Here is a 21,017-nt window from a genome sequence, read left to right as displayed (position 1 = left end):
TGGGCTTGTCACCCCACCCCACCTGTGAGCAGGCTGGGAGGGCACAAAAAGTTGAGAGGAGACAGTCAGGACAGCTGATCCCAACTGACCAAAGGGATATTCCATGTCATATTACGTCACGTTCAGCACATAAAGCGCGGGAGGGAGGAGGAAGGGGAGGATGTTCAGAGCGATGGCGTTTTGTCTTCCCAAGCAACCGTTTGGCATGATGGAGCCCTGCTTCCCTGGACATAGCTGAACACCTGCCTGCCCATGGGAAGTAGTGCATGAATTCCTTGTTTTGCTTTGCATGTGTGTGGCTTTTGCTTTTCCTGTTAAACTGTCTTTATCTCAACCCACGAGTTTTTCCTCACTTTTATTCTTCGGATTCCCTTCCCCATCCCAACTCGAGGAAGTGAGTGAGTGGCTGCGTGGTCCTAGCTGTTGGCTGGGGTTAAACCATGACACTAACCCAGAGCTTTATTCCTGTAAAGACGGTTTACTATTATATTGTTTGTTCTATAAAAGTCATTGTTCTACTTGTGCTTTCACAAAATATTTTTTTTAGCTTGGTCTTCTGAGAAGAAGGACACCTGCATAATTATCTGCAAATGTTGACCTCCTAGCACTCCCTCACCCGCTTTTAAGCCCATTAGCAAATTTCAGCTGGCTCCAAAAGGAGAGCTGTCTTAAAAATAAGTCTGCATTTGTGACACCTAATGGGCAGAGTCACCCAAACCACTGCCCTCACTCCATGGAGACATCAGCACAAACTCAGCCAGCTTACACATGGACCCTGGAACGATTCACATCATATGCTGTCCCTTTTCAAATTGGCAGTTAGGAGTTATGAGGGAAGCTAAGGTTACTGCAGCTAAAGGATTTTTTTAAGTAGCAGCAGAAAGAAATCCTTAAGAAACTACAGTTCTTTGTGATGGTCAAGAAGAATTTTATTTGCTAACTGCATTTTATTTATCATTAACATGCAAACAGGCATTTGTTAAACCTTCAACCTGTTGAATATGGATGTTCAGACTCTGCTATGTGAAATCAAACACAGTAAACATATGCACTTCAGTTTCCGAAAGTCATAGAAGCAGCACCCATTTTTCCAGCCCACAAAACCAAGTCAGTGCTTTCCAATGTAATCAAAAATACATACAGAATTCAGAGACATCCATAGCCAGGAGAGCACACCAATTCAATAACATCACTTGGCAAGAGAAAGACACACAATGATCACAAGCAAAGGACAGGCATAATTCACAGTTCTTAGGTCAACTTGCTTCACTTGGAAGAGGACAAACAAATTAAAACAAAACACTTGGACAATCTCAAAAGGGGTCTCCCTAATCTCAACCTTCTACAACGCACCATCCTGCTGCATGTGACAAAAACTCATGGTAATGCCTGCCAAAAGAAAACTGCTTATCTAACCTCGTTTGTTTGACAGCTTTCAAATCAGCCATTGCCACAGAGTAGGCACTCTCAGGACATCCTTGACCAGGTGTAATTAGCACAGAGAGAATTAATGAGGATGCCAGTTCTGGATTATCACTTTTGTGAGAGAAGGTTTAAAGAGCCTGGGATTTGTCAGCCTTCCCCAAATTCTTCTTTGGAGACAAGTTCTTAAGCGTATAGGTCTCGCTGCTCAAACAACAATAAGCAATACTTTTCTGTCAGGCCCACACAACATCTAGATGACACTAAACAACATTGGGCATGCGGATTCAAAGGACTGATCTATACAAAGCACACAGCCATGTAAACTTTAAGAGTTACGTAGAAACCTAGAGAAGAACCACCAGCTTCCTCAGAACACTCAGAGTCAGAAGATGTGTGTTAAGGAAAGCACATAAAGCTTCAAAAAGTCTGCTCAGAGAATTTGTGCCAGGCGTTTTGCCAAAGGACAGATCATTAATGGTTTCAATGATCTCCCCTTAGAGAGGGGGCTGCCAAGACAAATCCTCTTAGTTATACTAGAAAGGTTAAGTGAGGTCAAAAAGTCCCACCTCTCCCCAGCTGTGGGCTATTCACCAGTTTGATAACTGATAAAAAATAAATGAATGCTTTAGGTGTTTACGATTAATTATTCTGATGCCAGCAGAGTTTCTAATAACTGGTATTATACTTGGGTTTGTGTCTGCTTTGATTAGCTCTCTTAACAGCCAACCAGCTCTGTCACCCTACTGGAATAATCTATTTTGCGCAAGTCAATGCCATTTGAGACTTCTGGGCCACGTGTACGCCGACAGCGCGGCCGGCCACTTTCAGCTTCTCCAGCAAGACAGTAAAATAAAGGGGACACCAGATGTACCTGAATCTCCAGGCAGTTTTCTGTCTCCCTTTAAGTTAAGGTAGACAAAAGAGCCTGTTTATTTTTTTCTGAAGGCATAAGAAACAGTTGCACTTGTGTAACACACTTTGAAAGCCACAGATTGCATAGTGGACAATACCTCAAGGACATTATTTACCTTCCAAAGCCAAGTGTCTAAACATTCACCTGTTCCCTAAACATTTCTATGCAGAGGAGGCAAGAATTAATCTGCTTTCAAGAATAGTAGTCCTGCAGTTGATCTTCATGGCAAGAAAGGCAAAACCAAAAATCGAATGGTATCATCATAACATTTAGTATCCTATCAAAACAGCCATGATGAGTACTGAGAGCTACTGATACAAACACATTCTTCACACTGCAATGTTTTCATTTCAATTATTTTGAGATTATGTTTCTTTGCCTTACTAATTTAGCGGAAGAACTGTAGAAGAAAAACACTCAAAAGAAATCCACAATTTTTGAACATAAAAACCCACAACATTAACTGAAAGGTCAGCATTTTCTCTCAAAGAACAAGTTACAAACAGTACATCAAGAGTCTGCAATAATCTTGGATAATTTTGCTAGCATTTTAGTGAAAGCTTTCTGAAATAAAAATATTTGCTACTCTCATCATCACTACACGGTAAACTGGCAGACTACAGATACAATGGATACAATCTAACACAATATAGTAGTTTCATATCTATTAACCTAGCATTAAAAGAACACTAAATGATTAAGGACCTGTTTCTCCAAGATCCTACAATCTTTCAATAAATCGCCACAACTAAAAGCAGGTAGTCATATTGACATTTTCCATGCTCATGAGAGATTTTGGGTCTGCTGCACTCTAAGACTGCCCAACAGCTCTGACCCTCCCACCTGCAGTAGTAACTCCCCTGAAATAAGCAAAGCATGTACAAATATGCCTCCACAGAAAAAAAGTGGATTGCTTTTTAGAAAGCACTTTTCCCCACCCCACAAGATCTAAAAGAGAAGACTATAATGGAAATTCTGGACAATCAATGGAGGCTGCTTCTAATGGGTTATATTGACTCTGCTTATGTTTTGTCATTTTGTGTTGCTTTACTGTGCACGCATTTTTTTTTTTTTTTTTTGGTAGATACTGTGCTCACTACAGGACAGTCTCCTGATTTTGAAGAAAACACATTTGCACTGAAAAGATAAGAATTCTCTTCCATACAACATACGCACTTTGTGAAATAAATAATCACGGCAAACAGTAAAATCTGAGAAAGGATAATGCAATGAAGTACTGAGAAAATTATGTTTTGAAGTTAGAAAGATATTACACAAAGTTAGAATGATCAAGTTTTTTCTAATATGACAATTATTACTTCTCTGAGTTCTTTTACAGCCTCGCATAACTTTATTCCATTAAACATTCATTATAGCAACTAGGTTTACTGATGTTTTGGTAGTTTCTCTCCTCTTAGGCACTTCTTCCAAGCACAGAAGAATGTGGCAAAAATAGAGTTACTCTTTCTATAGATCACGCATCCTCAGGCTGTCGGTTGCAAATGCTCCTTTCAAAGGTAATTTCTTTCTGGATCTTGCCAATTATTAGCATTAGTTAGGTGATCTTCACTGCCCCATAACAGTGGCAAATACATATTTAAAGCAAAACAGACAACATATAAAAAATTGCAAAAGGACAAAATGAACATACACAATACCTCTGTTAGGTTCTTCCTCTAATTCTTTGGTAGCTTACTCTGCCTTTCTCATGTGGGGTGTAGTCCTACACAGTACATACCTCAGAATAAGAGTCCTAAGGGGACTCTAGACAGACTCGTATGATTGCTGGAAACTCAGCTATGTTGCAAGTGTGTTTGACTGTTTTTGTAACACATACTATTATAACTGGAAATAGAGTAGTACTGGGTAGTACCAATTTTGACATTTTACAGAGGCAATTTTTACTCAAGCTCCTCTTGAAGAATTTTCTAAATATGGGCATTATGACATATGTACCCCTTAATAAGTACTCTGAGTATCAGATCTGTATTTGTACACAATTAGAGTAAGGCTTAACAAATGTGTAATAATCATACTTCCATATAAAAATAAGAAATTAACTTTGAGAGACATTAACATATTGACACTATTTTTAGATGAGCAGGTAAGACCTGTAATTAAAGCCTGATCTTTGCCTAAGAAAACATCTGTTTTCTTCACTGTGTAATTAGTAAAATTAATGAATTCCAATCCATCCACACAAATGATTTTTTTAACTCTGAAATCAATCACTTTAAAACCCACGATGCTTTCAGCTACACAAATTTACCAATAAGTGATACTGTAGATCAGGTTCAAATTATGAATGTAATTTTCTACATAGTTATGTTTGAAACATTTTCTAACCCTCTTCCCTCTATTCTGCCTACAGTGACATTTATAATATAAACAAAACAGATTTGTGCTTTAAGAAATTTGATATGGCTATGTACTAGATTAAGCTTCTCATACATAACGTGTCAGAAAACTGACAAGAAGATCACATTGTTTAACTGGATCAGACCAGGAAATATGCTTATAGATTTTTAAAAAATTAAGACTATCGCTCTCCAACACATTTTATCATGTACAGAGCAGGAAACTGCTGAGCAGCAAATACAATTTCACAACACACATTAGCAGATGAATCATCAGAGAAAGTGATGAAAAATTTCTTTTAAAATATTTTCTTCTTAAAAAAGTGTTACTTTTAAGAATGTGAAATGGCAGATGATCACACGTGAAGAAGTTAGCATTGGATAATTGCAGACACAACAAACAATGGGAAACATATAGTATGCTTTAGTGATCTCCAGCACTATCATTGTCTTGCTGCTACACAGGGACAACAAAAGGAGGCTTCGATCATACCCTACATGGTCACAGCTGGATTCTAATTCAAAAGGGCAGTTCTGACTGTCCGTACTAAAAATCTTTCGCCCAAACCTATGCATCTGTTCATTCGCTACAATTGTTTCAATCTTCCTCTTTGAATCAAGGAGATGTGCAGGAGAGAAGCAGCGAACAATCTCAAATGTACTTGTTTTATGAATCTGGCCCTCAGTCAAGAAGTTGCAGCGAAAAGTCTTTTAATCACCTTCTGATCAGAATTTACTGGATTGTATCTAAGTTCAAGGGTATTAAAATGTGCAAAGGAGACTATGAAAAAATGGCTAGGTTATAGATTTTAACTTCTTAACTAGAAAATTGACTCAAAATAGATTTTCTAATTTACAATGAATCAAAAGAAAAAACATTAGACCATAGCAAAAGTGCCACAAATGTATCAAAAAGCAAATGAATAAACATTTGAAAAGATTTATTCTTAGAAATTGTAATAAATTTTGGAAAGATGAATTGATTTTAGTTAAAAGGTATAACTGACAATTTATTGGGCGGGAAGATGCATTATTTTCCAATTGTTATCCACCTACAGTAAAACTGATTTGTGTCCTATTGTATTTTATGGAAAAGGAGAGAGCAACTTTCAGTGATTTAGATTAAATGTATTAATCATAACCAGGCACTGTGAACTATATATCTACTATTAAAGAAGATTTTTGACATTTAATTCTGTAGCAATATTTTGGCTCTGTACTACTCTTCCTAAATCCAATTCCTGCTACAGTTGGCAGATTTCTCCCTTTTAATTTTATGGGGCTTAAAGTAGCATTTAACCACCCATGCGGTAAATAATGCAGGATTAGAAATATTTAGTGTTTTGTTTCCCTTTGAAGAGTACTAATCCATCAACCCCCAAATATTTTTAAAACATTTCCCACATTCTAGTAATATTTAATGTAAGATTCAGTAAAACATCCTATGTAAATTAAGTTGTTTTCCTGAAACAAAAAGATCACATTGAACCCTAAAGAAAATATGCATATTTTTATAGACATCAGTTTGTGTATAAATAAAACTTTCATAAATCCTTCAGTTTTTAAATACTATATATGATGTGACTATCACATACTTTATTCTCAATAATCTGACAAAACATAGTTAAGTGTTCTATGCTCCTGAACAGGGGATAACAATATTTTTTAAAATACTTATGCCCAACTTAACACTGAAATGCTAGCTTTTATTTATGCTAAGACCCCCCTCGCTTTTAAGCGGTCGTTTCCTATCTTTCGCTTAAGTGCTACATTTTACTGCATGGGAAAGCTGCCTTATGGTGACTTCTAACAAGCAATGTTCTTAAAGTTATTCTAGCTACTTCAAGTTGCCTTAAACCTACTCCAATAATTAGATTCCAGATTTTTAAAAAACACAAACAAAAGAGAAAAAGCAGTATGGCAACAAAATCTCAATCGCCACATGCATGCTTTCTTTTTCAAAACATAACAATGTGACATAAAACAGGAAGAAGGTTTCTTTTTCTCCAGTTTGACTATATTCTATAGAGAATAAAAATGCAATCTAGGGTAAACCTACTATATCTATCTGTTTAGTTCTTTGTAAAATAAGTGTTTTAGAATTAAGCATTCCAATGGGAAGGGGTCAGGGAGAAAGGGAAGTGGTGCACATTTCATCTAATGCTCTTTAAAGTGAATTTCACAAGTGTTTAGAAAAATACATCTATAGCAGCACAGTTACAACAGAGTTTGGCAATCAGCTAGTACTAAGAAAATGACCGCCTAAATAAACAATTTTCAGTTCTCCAAACTGAAGATAAGTTTCTTCCTTGACCTTTAAAACCCTGATCTGCAGGAGTGCTAAGTCAAGGCTGAGAAACAACAGAATAAGAAACTTATTCTCAGACTTGTGAATGCAGGTTTTATAACTACCTATCTTAACTACTAACTTAAAGTTAATAGTGAGAAAAAGAAAAACAAACCACAACAAAAATCAGATCATCGAGTAAGAGTTTTCTGAATCAAATTCCAAAGGTCTCCTGGTTTCAGCCTGGAAGGAGGTAATTTCCTTTCTAGTGATTGCTGTGAAAGAAATATGCATTTATTGGTTTAGTTGTTGCTAAGCGTTGTGTATACTTTTCAAGGACTCTTTTCAGCTTCCTATAGAAGCTGAGAAGGAGTATAGGTAGAACAATCTAAGAGCGAATGGAATACTCCCTACCATAGAAATCATGCTCGGTATATAAATGGGGTTGGCCTGGAGGGCGGCCAGGATAGTGCTTGGGATAGTGCCAATTCACTGGGAGGTGAGAGTGAATTGTGTCATCACTATTGTTATTTTCCTTTTCTGTTATTGTCCTAGGAAATGGTCTTTATCTCAAAACAGGAGTTGTTTGTTTGTTTGTTTTCACCTTTCCCCTCCTTTTCACCATCTTCTTGCTGCCCTTCTGGGGGAAGGGGGAGAACTGCACCAGCGGCTGCGTGGTCCTAGCTGTTGGCTGGGGTTAAACCACAACAAAAGACACTGAGTGGAACAGATTTTGAGGTTATCAAAACTGTTGGACTGAAAAGGTTCATTTGATCAGTTATAATGGTTTACAATTCACTTGGAAAAGAAACTAAAAAAGCAGCAGCTGTGTCCTAACTGAAGAGATTAAAATTAAAAGGCAAAGACCAACAGTCTCTTGAACCACTTCAGTTGGAAGTGCTGACGTTAAGAAACCTTTTCTTGTTGTCCTCTTTATTCTGATATACAATATGTGATTTGGTAATTGGACAAATGGTTTAAGTACACACAAACCAGAAAGATCACTATACTTTTGAAAGGAGCACACAACATTGTATGTAGGGTTTTCCACATCAAGAGACCACTAAACAGAGGAACTTCAAGTTTTCCCGTGACTCACCTCACAACTCGCAGCATTAATAATTTACTGATTATCTTCAGGAAACAACATTTCCATTCTACGATTGCTTATTACCATTTAAAGTTAGCATTGCAGGCTCTGACATTGGACAAACATGTTTAAGAAAGTATTAACTTCTGCAACTCATTCAATTTGAAGATCTCTCAGAAACACATTAAGCAGAGCCTACAGTTCTGTAACAAAAAGGGTCTCTTCTGCATTCAGTTACACCTGTACTTGCTGTAAATACCACATGATAACTATGAGAAGTTGTACTTCCTTCCCTCCTGAAAACTACACTCTCAATACGCACATTTGATTTTCTTATTTCAAGAAACAAAACGGTAACAAATATGTCATTTTCCAGCTAAGTCACAGGTAAGTTAGGCTACAACCACCGTGGTTAGCTCCGCTTCTTTATGGTCAACAGGTTACGGAACATCATCTTTACATCTCACTAAAGTCACAGTAATCAAAGACAATGGCAGAGAAGTACCTCTTCATTCACATATTATATCTCACATTACAAAAGCAGCAGAATAATTTTCTTGGGCAATTCAGTTTCAACACAATGCATCATGTGTGTTTGCTACTTTATTTTCTGTGCTGTATTTTGAAGTTATTTGATATATGCATCTCCATGACAAAGTGCTGGACAGGACACTAAAGAACCAGTTTAATGCACTATTTTTACAGCTGCCTCTTACTCTGGGTACAAGCCATATGAGCTCAGACTGTATACAGAAAGAAACCCCAACATTAAGTTGAAGTTTGTATTTTTGCTTTTGTTATAAATCAACCAAGATTCCAACATTTTAATGCCCCGTCTTTGCCTTACAGCAAAGATAAGCTGCTAATGATATTGATCACTTTTCAGACAAGAATTTTTTTAAATGCATTACATAAAGTAAAGCTAGAACAGAGCTAGTGAACAAAACAAGTGACTGCATCTGAGTATAAATTGTGTGTCTCGGAACAAATCTAGGAGGTCACTATTAATAAGCTTAATCTAGATGTCTAGAGATAGGCAGAGCACTTCTATTAGAGATCTGAAGTGCCACTGTTTTCCCAATAGACTGCCACCATAGGAAATGACACTGAAAAAACAGATGGACTATCAAGTTGTTCTGTCTATTGGTAGCCCTCATTCCCCCACACCACCTATTCTAGGCAAAAAAGACAAAGTTTCCTTTGGAGTGAAAAATCTACTCATGTTAACGAGTTATTATGGTTTGAATTAGCAAGACACTTTCAACAGTTCAGGAGTTGTATCTGATCTTGGATTTGCTTTCAGTTAAAAAAAATGCTAAACAATGTGTTAGCTGAAATCACTGCACTGATTTACTTGACATTTACGCTGTTATTACAGCATAAATGAGATCATGCTCATCAGGTACGCCACGGTATCTGTGCATGCGTTCCTTGCCTATTACACATGATTTTCTGTCTATTCTCAGCATTAAATGATCAACTCCCCCAAGAATCTCAAGAAAATATGACTCTTAACTTGACTCTGGACACCAGATGCTGTTGTTTTACCATTAATTCCTCAAAATGCTGCTATCGAGGAATTAAGAATTTTCTAGAAGAGACACAACTGAGTGAAATTTTTGCAGAAAAGATACTAAAACCAACTACATATTCTTTCCATTAGAATTGCACTAAAACATAAAACATTAAAGAACCAATATGAACTTAGGAAGTCAAAACAAGCAAATTTCAAATGTCCGCAGAAGAAACATTTCATGCAGCTGGACACCAGAAAGGGGCATTTCTTTGTGATAAGCAGCAGAAAACAAGAGGAACAATTAGGCTGCCTCGTATTTTGAAGTCAGAGATTTTAAAAATCATTATTGTCTGTAAGAAGTGCTGTAGAACTGTATTAAATGTGTTTTCAAAACAGACACTAATTGAAGAATAAAGGGGATATCATCATGCTATTTGCCCTGATTTAAAAGTAAACTTCAGTGAAATTGTGGACAATTATAATGTGAGCAGTTTGGGTAAGGTGAATTACAAGGAGTACGGCTCAGACTAACAGTTCATAGCACTTGTCACCATGAATAAACCACAAGATACATTCAAAAAATAAGCAACACATGTGGCGTTTCTGAGACTAATGCTGGAGGCAATGGTTTTGCTGAAGCAGGATACTGGTTTTGACACTATACTTGAAGTGAGAGTCCAAGAAATGAGACTAAGTCTCCACATTCACTTCAGCTACACACAGAAGTTAATCTTTGATATTGTAAAGGTATTCTTTGATTATCACAGCAGGTGAAATATACCAAAAAACCCCATCTCGAGCTGTGTTGCACAGAGTATCTGTTTCAGTAGTTATACCTAGGTGATATCTTCATTTTGTTGATAAAATGCAATCATTACCTCTACAAGCTATTAATTGCCTGACGCATTTAAACTATTTTTTCTTGATACGCATACATTTTGTAAGAATGAAACTAAGACACAATTCACGACTATACACTCTAATTTACAAAATAAGTGATATAGAAGAAAAGAATAGAATAAACACATGCTCACCTTCACCACTTAGTGCCTTTACAACTATTACAAGCCAGCTGATTATTTCTCTAGTTATTTTAATTATGGAAGAGGGGTTTTACAATATGGTAACAGAACCAATAACAAAACTGACCAAACTTATATTTGTTGAAATCTAAACATTTGGTATTTGAATTACCTGTAACTAATTTTTGGCTACTGAACTGCAGTTTCAAATGAGACAGAAATGCTGTGGTACTATTCGTGCCTGTTTACTGGTTTGATGACACCAAGATGATCATAGATTTTCATTAGACAATTACACGTTAAAAAAAAAATAAATCACTATTGGTTAAAACAAACCTAGGTTGTAAGGCAGACTTTATTAAACCTTTCAGATCTCATAAAGGATAGGTAGAATTCAAAATATTTTGCAACAATGACAACTATACTGACAAAACCGATCTACTAATTCTAATACTAATGCTCTGCCTTGAACTATCACAACGTTTAACTGTGCTTTAAGTATGGGTACCACCATTGGTACTACAAGCAATAGGGACCACTTTGGGAAATACTGACCTATCATGAAACATGGTACAGGTATAATTATGATTCTTTTGATGAGGAAGCATGCTAACTATTACTAAAGTCACTAAGAAGCTTTTACCCTTCTATCAGGTGCTTACCATGGCAGGCAGAACAAATTATATTAAGTTTGCATCAGTATAAGTGAAAGCTTTAGCAAAAGTGCACTTGAAAATTGATTTGTGGAAAAAAAAAAAAAGAACCTCTTACTATGCAAAATACACAGTAGGTATAAGAAGAGTAAGCAGTTCCCCCAAAAGATATTAGATACATGAAGTTAAGAACGTCACAGATAACATCATCCCCAATATTTGCATCCCATTTTTGAAACCCACATTATTTATAAAGGGGTTTTGAAATCTAACAGAAGCTTTTTTCTCTTTTGTTTTCTCATAAAATAAAGCTATTTTAACATGACTAAGTTCTGACATGTAGAAGAATGCCATTTGACTCATTCCTTGGGAAAAGTGTGGTATATTTGCTACTAGTGACTGAATACTGGAAGAATCAAAGGTGGGGCCTAGACTGCCATCACAGCAGCACCTCCTCTGCTAACAACCTGAATTTTTCTGTCTGAAAAACCGTATCTGCAAAAAGCATGTGAGCGCAGGAAACCACCCACTTTCCTCAAGGAAGTTTTCCCTCTACTCTATGTTGTAAAACTGAGGTACTGAGTTAACTAAAGTGAGGATTAAAAGAGCATGACTTATTCACTACATTTTGCATAAGCAGACATAAATTTAAGACAACCGCAAACAAGGAAAAATTTTAAAAAATAAAAGGAAGAGCACAGCAAGAAATGCTTTAAATAGCTGAAAATATATTTGATGACAGGAAATCTTAATAAAAGCCCCGTTACAATAACCAAAAGCCCCTACCATCCTACCCACTTAAAGGAAAATTCATTCGCAGCTTTAGCAGCATAAGGTTTCAAAACATCATCCTGAGACACAGAGGTCTAATATTCCTGATATTGAATGAGTGAAAGTCTGGAATCCAACAAGAGTTTAGTTTTGTTATCAGACATCATGTAATACCACTCACATTTCCAAGGAGTTTGACCTAGAGATTATCGCTCCAAATGACAAAAGTCATTAACTAAAGAGAATAATTAAAACCCCATAGGTAAGTCATTTCATGCACCTCACTGAAACTAAACTGTGTTTTGTCTGACTGTATGTCACACATCCAGCGTGAAAGAACTCTCCACAACACCAAATCAACTTGAACTTGAGAAGTAGTATTTTTCCAAAAGTTGAAGAACATCCATAAAGAGGCTTCCAACCAATACTGTAAAAACAACACCTAATGTAGCCTTGAAGGAAACATTCCTTAGATCTGTAAGAAGGTTTCTTATCTAACACCATTTCACTCAATTTCCAAAATATTTTGACACGAAAAGAATTCCTGAAAATACCTGTCTGTTTCTTCAGCTAGAAAGAACTTCGAAGCAGAAATGTTTAGTTTGGTTTTACATTTTGAAAGCAGTTAACAAAAAGCATAAGCGCTCAACACATCTTTTCTCTCATCAATAGAGTAGTAGTTATCTGACAACATTTTTTTTGAGAAAAGCTCTTTTATCTTGGAAGTTTTGAAAGAGTCACAAGATTTGACAGAACTACCCAGACACCTCCAGATAACAGGTCTCTGAGATGTAGTTTACATTCTTTATGTACTTTTTGAATAATTACAACTATGTATAGTAAAGCTCAATAGTACAGCTGTGCAAAAAGAAAAAAAAAAATCAATCCTAGGAGTGCAAGACTTAAAATAGGCTGTCTTTAATATCATGAAATCAAAACCCATAGCATAAAGGTGATAAATGGAAAAATTGGCAGACTGGAAAGAAACCATCCATTTTATTGGTCATGTGTTTTTGCACTTTAGCCCACTGAAATCACTTCCCAGCTTCCAGCCCAGACAGAGAATCCAGGCAGAAAGAAACGACAAGTAAGAGTCCTCAAACAAAACCCTACAATGTGTCTCCCTGTCTCAGGGAAGGAACTGTATCTAGAACCACACAAGGAACAGCTAAGACAGCAGCACTGATTTTTAAAACCTTCACTTGTTTGTATGGAGCTGTTGTGAACAAAAGTGAAATTTTTCAGTCATTGAGTACTAAGTTGGACAAAACATTTTGAAAGAACAAAGAAGTAGTCATGTTCTATTTGCACTAAATATAATTATTAACACTTATTTTCTTTAATTAAGGCTTTTGTGATCTCCCCAGGAATCCATCTGAAGGTAAAGAGTTCATCTAGTATTCTACATCATAGAAATGAACGTTCACATTTCAGATGCATCTAAAATGTTAGATTTCTGATTTTATTCTGCTAAATACCAAAGTTTCACATGTAATTTTTTGGAAAGGACAGAGATACAGTACTAGATAAATGACATGCAAGTCTATAAACACATATAGAAAAAAGGCAGGGCAAGAAAAGCATTCCTTTTCAGAAATCAGCGTTTCATTCATAGAACACTACTTTTAAGTTGTAGAACTTTTGCCTAGCATAAAAGAAAGGAGGAGTTGGGAACAGTTGATCAGGTCATAGATAGCGGCAGAATTCAAACAAGCGCAACAAGATTTCATATGATATACCTTACTAAAAACAGTACATTAAATACTGATATGGTAGGAAAGCACGTGTATCATATTTCTGATGATAATCACAAAGTTGCTACTAGCAACTTGACACAGGAGGGATCAAAAGCATAGTGTATTAGAAAAGCCACAGGTTTTTATATTTCTTTTCAAATAAAGTTCTTTGACAAATGATGCTGCCAACAAAAAGCAATGAAGACATGAAAAGTCTGCATTGCAACTGTATGTCTGACAAATCATTTACAGATTCCATAAAAAAGTGCCTATCTTAAGTAAATTGAACAATCCAAAGGAAAGAAGCCAGTTCTGATTAATTTCTTTTTTCTTGCTCAGCTTTTTCAGTTGTCATCTGTTGTATAACAACATTCAACCTGCATATTGGATTGAGTGAGGATTTTCATAGTATTTGCATGCTAGGTTTTCACTTCTCTCTTGCTTGTCCAGTGTTGTATGATCGTTATAAATGTGTCTTGACTCAAAGGCAGTGCACTTGATGACAGAAACACCCATGAGTTTGTTCAAATTAAGCAACTCATCAGTGAAATGCAGGAAGAGCATCTGGACAGAATCTGAGTGCCAGCTGTGGCTACTTCAAATTAAAGTTCACTAACTGGTCCATAAAGAGCAAGCAGCATTCTTCCTCTGATTCTCAGCTCCCACTGCTTCTAGAAACCATGGTATGAAAATGGTGTAAGTAGGCAGTTTCCTCATTATATAGCAAGCAATAATTACACTCTTAGCCTGATGTTCCTCTTACAAGAAAACACACAAACAGTTGGGCATTAAACACTTTTTGACAGAGGATGATGGTATATCAAGGTATCACAGTTATTCATTCTGCCTTCCCTAAACCTGTAATCTCTTCAAGGCTTTGCTAGTTGCTATAATTGTGGTTCTTCAACTAAACCTTCCCCAAAAAGTTTAAACACACGTTGATTGTATGCAAAGGGCTAACTATATACCTATACTCCCTAGATACAAACTACACATCCTTAGACTGAATACAGGATATGATGTGTCTTTCAGGTAGTGTATCTCAGTAGTAAAGTCCATTTTTTACTTTGTCTCCCTTTAATGTCTGTGTAAAGGCAGTGATAGAGACATCAGACACCTCGCTGTTAAAAAGGAATTAAGTCACACCACAACTCTGTTCAATGAGTTAAGTCTGCATTGTTCTTTCCTCAGGATATTAATCTTTCTAAAAGCATTCTTGCTGCTCTTCACTGTTACCACCTAATAGCAGTAATTACTTCTTGTTCTGTTTTATCAGATGTCACAGGTATTAAATGACTTTTTTTTTTTTTTCATTAGATTGAAGTATCTAAAAAAGATTTTCTTTAAGAATCAAACACTGACAAAAGGAAGCACAGGAGCTCTGGCTTATATAGATACGTTTGCAAAGACAGATGCAGCAGATGTGCCCACAAACATAAATAGTAATTAAGAAGGTCAGAAAACTGCATTTGAAGAGCCAACTGCACATCCATTCTATCTATGCCCTCCTGCCTAAATGTAGTGGTTTAGAAGACACGTTCACATGTCAACCTTGTTTCACAACACTATGTAAGTGATATATTTAATAACTGGAGGTAACTGAATTATCAGTCTTTAGTAGATCGGCTTGCATTTTTTGTTATAAGGGGAACTACGATACCATCTTTACATAGGAGATATCATGACTGGAAGACAAAATGGGCTCCTAAGGACAATCCAGAAAGCGTAGCAGAAAATAAACATTAGGATTCTTTATTATATATACGCATTCACAGTATATCTTCATCAACTGAAATTTAATCACCTTTTTACAATTTAGAGGAAAAGGCAGTTTTTAGGGTAGTTAAGCCATGTATCATCAATACCATGAAGCTAACCTATCAGTTATAATAGCTCCTATAAAATACCAGAGTGAAATTGCAATAAGCCTAGAAAATGGGCTACAAATCCCAGATATGCTCAAGCAAGCATTGAACCAAAAATAAAAATAGGTAGATAGGAAACCAAGAACTAGATAGCATTCATCTAATTCATGACCACTAACAGCAGAGATCACAGGCCAAGGTTTTAAAGCATTTTATTCAGCTCCAAATGGCAATTATTGGACAGGGACTTCAATTACAAAAACCTTCCCTCTTCAAAACCAGTTAAATCTCTAACAGTTCCTTTCAATTCTCTCCACATACGGTAGCTCTTACATTTCTCAGAAGCACCTTACTTTGTTCAGGCAAATTAAAATTTGAAAACATTTAATGTTCTCAAATAATAAAGAACATTGATCTTGCAGCATTTATTGTGCTGGGATACATTTATTACACACTGATAAAGAGTGTCCCACACTCTCCTTCTCTTCCAAATGCTATTCTGATAAGAAAGGAATAGACAGCACTACAATGAATACATTTTAACATTTTAATTCAAGTCTCTCTTCTCCTTATGCCCTCCTCCAATGAACAAATTCTTAAAAATTCATTAGAATCTTATAAAAAAACCTACAGGAAAAGCCAATTATTAGATTGTACAAAAATGCAGAGACAGTTGGACTTTTTCCTTCGCTTATAAACATTGCTCCTAGAGCTGAAGGCACTAAAAACACCCAAACATCTCTCATTTGTAGTCACAGGCTTAAAACAGACTCAGTCCAAAGGAATGCATGATGTCTATGACAAGTGCCTTACTAACTTGCTTTAAAATTTCTGCATATACCCTTTTCTCTGACCACACAGAAGTCACTCAAACAAAAGAGAATAAGGACAGATTTTGCAAGCCAGACTTTTGGAAGAAAAAGAATAATAAAATAAACCAGAATTGTCCCACAGTCCATCCTAGACTGCTTTCAATATCAGAAAAACTTAAAATAACTTTGGTTTGATTTTCATTGAGAGGAGAGAAACATATTTTCAGATAGACAGAAGATATATACTGAAAATGTTAAATAACACCCCCTCAAGCCTCTTCCTTCACTCAGTTCAAAATAGGTACTGAGAAACAGTATCAGACTGTTTCTGCCATTGAAGTACACAAAAAATATTCCATTACAATAGAATTGCTGTAGGAAGAGTCTATCTATTAAAAAAAAAAAAAAAAATCAAACATACAATATCAGGCAGCAGTGGCACTGTAGTCTTACCCTTCCATTACCTATCTACAACATTAGGAAACAAGCATGAGAAGAATATGCCTTTTAAAAAAAACTCTAAGAACAGTGTACATTAGCTTACAATAATAAAAGCACCTACCAATGCATTCTGGTTTCCTGAAGCCTTTTTTATGTTTCTTGCTGGCATTCCATGAAGATGACTAAATCTACTCTGGAAACCTACACAAAAGAAATATGAATTGATTTAGGGATATTTCCTATACCATACAACCAATAAAATTCACCATTACCCACCAATCTATCAACCTGACTTCAGTTACACAAAAGCATCTTAATATTGTCAAACATCGTACTGGTGGAAACAAAGAGCACAGAATAGGAAGAGAGAAAGGCTAAGTTGTCACGAAAATGAACATTTCTGCAGATACTCTTACTGCCGTCCTGGTCCTATGCACAGTTGGCTGCATAAGCAGAGCATATTGAACTACAGTAGGAAAATGATTTTTACCTCACTTACAACTTCCTTAGAAAATGTTAAATCTAGAGAATATGCAGAGACTAAGTCCTCAGAAACAGTTCCAAGCATCTGGAAAATAAGTCTCACAAAAGAATTCAATACATCCAGTGTGCAGAGTACTTTAAAAGTGATTTGACGACATAAAAGATCCATATTTGAATGTGAAAGGAGATCCTTGTGGCAGAGGGAAGGTACAAAAAAAGTTCTTTGGCAGCAAGATGAGGCCTGACATCTTCAATTTTTAGACAATAGTGGGTTCCTAGCTATAAATGCAATCTAACACTGGTACAATTTACCATTGGATACACAATTGTCTAAAGTATTTTAAAGGGAAAAAAAAATTGATATTTTCTCAGTTACAATCTCAATCTTTGCTCTAAAGGAAACCTTCCCTCATCTCTACAAACAATATGGCCCAAGCAGAAAGCAAGCAAAACAGATGGTCACACTAGTCTTTTCAGCCTTTTAATTGACGAACTTCTGCAGAATTCTAAACGTTATCACAGAAGCTAGGAACAAAACGGAATATAAGGGTTCCCTTTAAATAACGCTTAATAATTCTCAATTAATTAGACAACATTGAGACAACAAATAACAGACCAGGCTATCAAATGAACCAAGTTTTACATTTTCTGACTTTTCTAATAATTGACTTTTTAAAATTATTTCTCTCTAATGATATCTTAAAAATGAAATAGTTCAAGGAAACAAACTGGTAACTCCAAGATCTTGTCAACAGTTTACATATTTTTTTTTTTTTTTTTTTATAATCCACAGATATCTTTCTACTGTACCCAAGTGATTCTACAGTTTGCATTTGCTTGATTGCTACTTACCTCTCCTCCCTGAACGGGACATAAGAGGGAAAGTACCAGTTAAGATACTTTCAAAGACTGGATCAGGCAATTCTCTCTCCAGTTCTGTTGAGTCTTCCTGTTCCCACCACGGAATGACCCCTGTAATTCCACATGCTCCACCAGATTCATTTTCATGAAACCAGTCACTCTGCTCATCATCACCTGTGTGAAGGCAGTATCCCCCCAAAAAAAGAGGGAGGAGCAGAGAAGATAAAAATCAGATGTTACCATCAATAAACCCTCTGACAGGACAATTATTTCTTTTGCTTTATTGCTGTATAACAAATACTCATATATAGTACTTCTATTTGGAAGGAAAACGTTTCTCAATAGCATGACAAGCGTTGCCATCAATGAAACCACATAAAATGTAATGTTTTAAAACCAATTTACAATAGTGAAAAACAATAATAAACTAGTTAATCTTTTGGCAATCACTGCAGGGAAATCCATTTAAGTTACTGCACTTTACATATTAACAAAAAACAAGCTTTAATCTCCTGCAGGGAATTAAAAGGTATAAAACTGTGAAACTAGTTCTTTGCAGCTGATAATGGTATATAATTAGCTTAATTTCATGATTTGTATGGCTAGTAAAAGGGAAAAACAATCATGAACAGATGTGACTAAATGAAGTTAATCAGATTAAGTTCATTTAGAAATAAGTTTTGAAAAAGTTGATTTTAAATGAAAACTGACAGTATCATGCAATTGAGAATTATACTGCATTATACCACAAAGCTGGTCATTTTTATTGACAATATTTACAGATGTAGTATTTAAATACCTGGATTTAAAGTCAAAAGTAAGACAAGACTGAAAATCTGACATTAAACTTAGCTCGTAAACACACTGATAATAAATTATTATGCTTGTTTTAAAACATGCTCTTTTATACAAACCAAGTAGTTTACAGAAGATCTGAAAATACCTTCATAAGATGTGGCAAATTTCCTTTCTTACACCCAGAAATTAGATTGCAAAGTGTGTGCTTGTCATGCTTTAACCCCAGCCCGCAACTAGGACCACACAGGCATTCACTCACTGCCCCCCTCTCTCCCCACCCCCAGTAGGGTAGGGAGAAGAAGGAGGAAAAAAAAAACCCAACTCATGGGTTCAGATAAAGACAGTTTAACAGAAAAGTAATGGAAGAGAAAAATAATAATAATGGCAAAAAGAACATATAAAATTATATGATGCAATACACTTGCTCTCAACACCCGACAATCGGTTGCCCAGCTCATCTCGAGCAGTGATTGTGGATTCCTGCCCCGCGGCCAGCCCCCATTTATATACTGAGCATAACATCTATGGCATGGAATATTCCTTTGGCCAGCTTGTCCTGTCTATGCTCCCTATGGGAAGCTGAAAAAGTCCTTGACTTAATATAAGCATTACTTAGCAACAACTAAAACAATATGTGTTATCAACATTATTCTCATAGTAAATCCAAAACACAAGAGCTACTAGGAAAAAAAAAGAAATTAACTCTATTCCAGCTGAAAGCAGGACAGTGCTGTATATTTTAATTCTACTTTAAAGTATTGCAACCATGCCTCACTATTTCTGTGTACAAATTATTTGCTTGGCATTTCAATTTTTAATTAGGGAGAACTAAGCAAGACACACATGCAAGATTTATCAGACATAATTTTCAAAACCAAAAAGCATTCATGTAAAATCTCATCGCCACTCAACCCCACAGTGAGAAAATACAAATAATGAAAACCCAAACCAAAATTTGAGGAAAAAAAATAATTCAACACACTCTCTCCAAATGAATTTTTGCAATGAAAAGAATACTGCGAGACCAAGCACAAGTGAAAATGGCTGTAAACATTCATCAGAACAAGTACTTCAAGAAAATATAGAATAATTAAGATCTCTCACTGGTCATTCGCAGGTGAAATGCGACCCTTACGTCTTTAGTGATCACTATGAAAAGCAAAATTAGCAAATGCTAGAGAATAGGAATTTTTAGACAGAGGAAGGGGAAAACAAAGGTGGAAAGAGATACATAGGTCCTAATAAGATTTAAGTTCCTTTACATTCCTTGAGCATTTTAGATTACTTTCCATATTTATTCTGATCCTCATTTATAGCTATGACATTTCACAAAGGCATTCGCCATTAATTATATCCTCATTTACTTACAGCCAGGTGTGGTTTCTTTGCAGGATGTCTAAGAGACAGTGGTTGTGGGGAGGGAGAATCATACCCTTTCATTAGTTTGATCTGTGGTTCAGAATTAAGTTTGAACTCCTTTGTTTTGGTTTTCCAAACTTTTACATAGATAAACTTTGTCTGAATATTTTGTCATAAGATGAGAGCTCTAGACACCTTGACTAATAAGAAATACTATCAGGAACTCAAAAGAAGTCTTGTTACACAATACAGAATTCTGAAACTGAATTTCACCATCAGCCCAAGGACAGAAGCCTGTTTGAGGCATGAAACACAGGCTTAGAAGAGACGGAACTTAAGACAGGTTGGTGAACTGCAGGATAAGGCAAATAGTGGCTATGGAAAGAAACCAGTATCTTCACTATATGCCCAACAACGGGTCTTTGGGAAAACATACAAAATGACTTTTCCTTTTTGTGCAATAGGAATATTAGTATGTTAAGCAACCAGCTGTTAAGACTTCCCACCCGTTATGCTATTATACACTTCCCTAACCACTTATGCTGCTTTCTGCCAAAGGCAGGCTTGAGATCTGAACCTCATAGGCTTTTCCCACCTGACAGAAGAATCCAGGTATACCTGGTTTTTA

General features: G+C 36.0%; 1 protein-coding gene across 1 annotated transcript in view; it reads right to left on the bottom strand.

Annotated features, from left to right (window-relative positions):
- Positions 1-21,017, bottom strand: part of GPATCH2 (G-patch domain containing 2) — a 125,486-nt gene that overhangs the window by 84,878 nt on the left and 19,591 nt on the right. The window contains exons 4-5 of the mRNA XM_082481432.1: positions 18,224-18,406; positions 17,010-17,089 (exon numbers count right to left, since the gene is read on the bottom strand). Of these exons, the coding sequence (XP_082337558.1) occupies positions 17,010-17,089; positions 18,224-18,406 (263 nt within the window). The remainder of the gene's footprint in view (positions 1-17,009; positions 17,090-18,223; positions 18,407-21,017) is intronic.

Source organism: Vanellus vanellus (genome assembly GCF_965231255.1).
Source record: "Vanellus vanellus genome assembly, chromosome: 3".
NCBI classification, from domain to species: Eukaryota; Metazoa; Chordata; class Aves; order Charadriiformes; family Charadriidae; genus Vanellus; species Vanellus vanellus.
The sequence above is the reverse complement of the archived record's forward strand: the minus strand, read 5'-3'. Positions and strand labels throughout refer to the sequence as shown.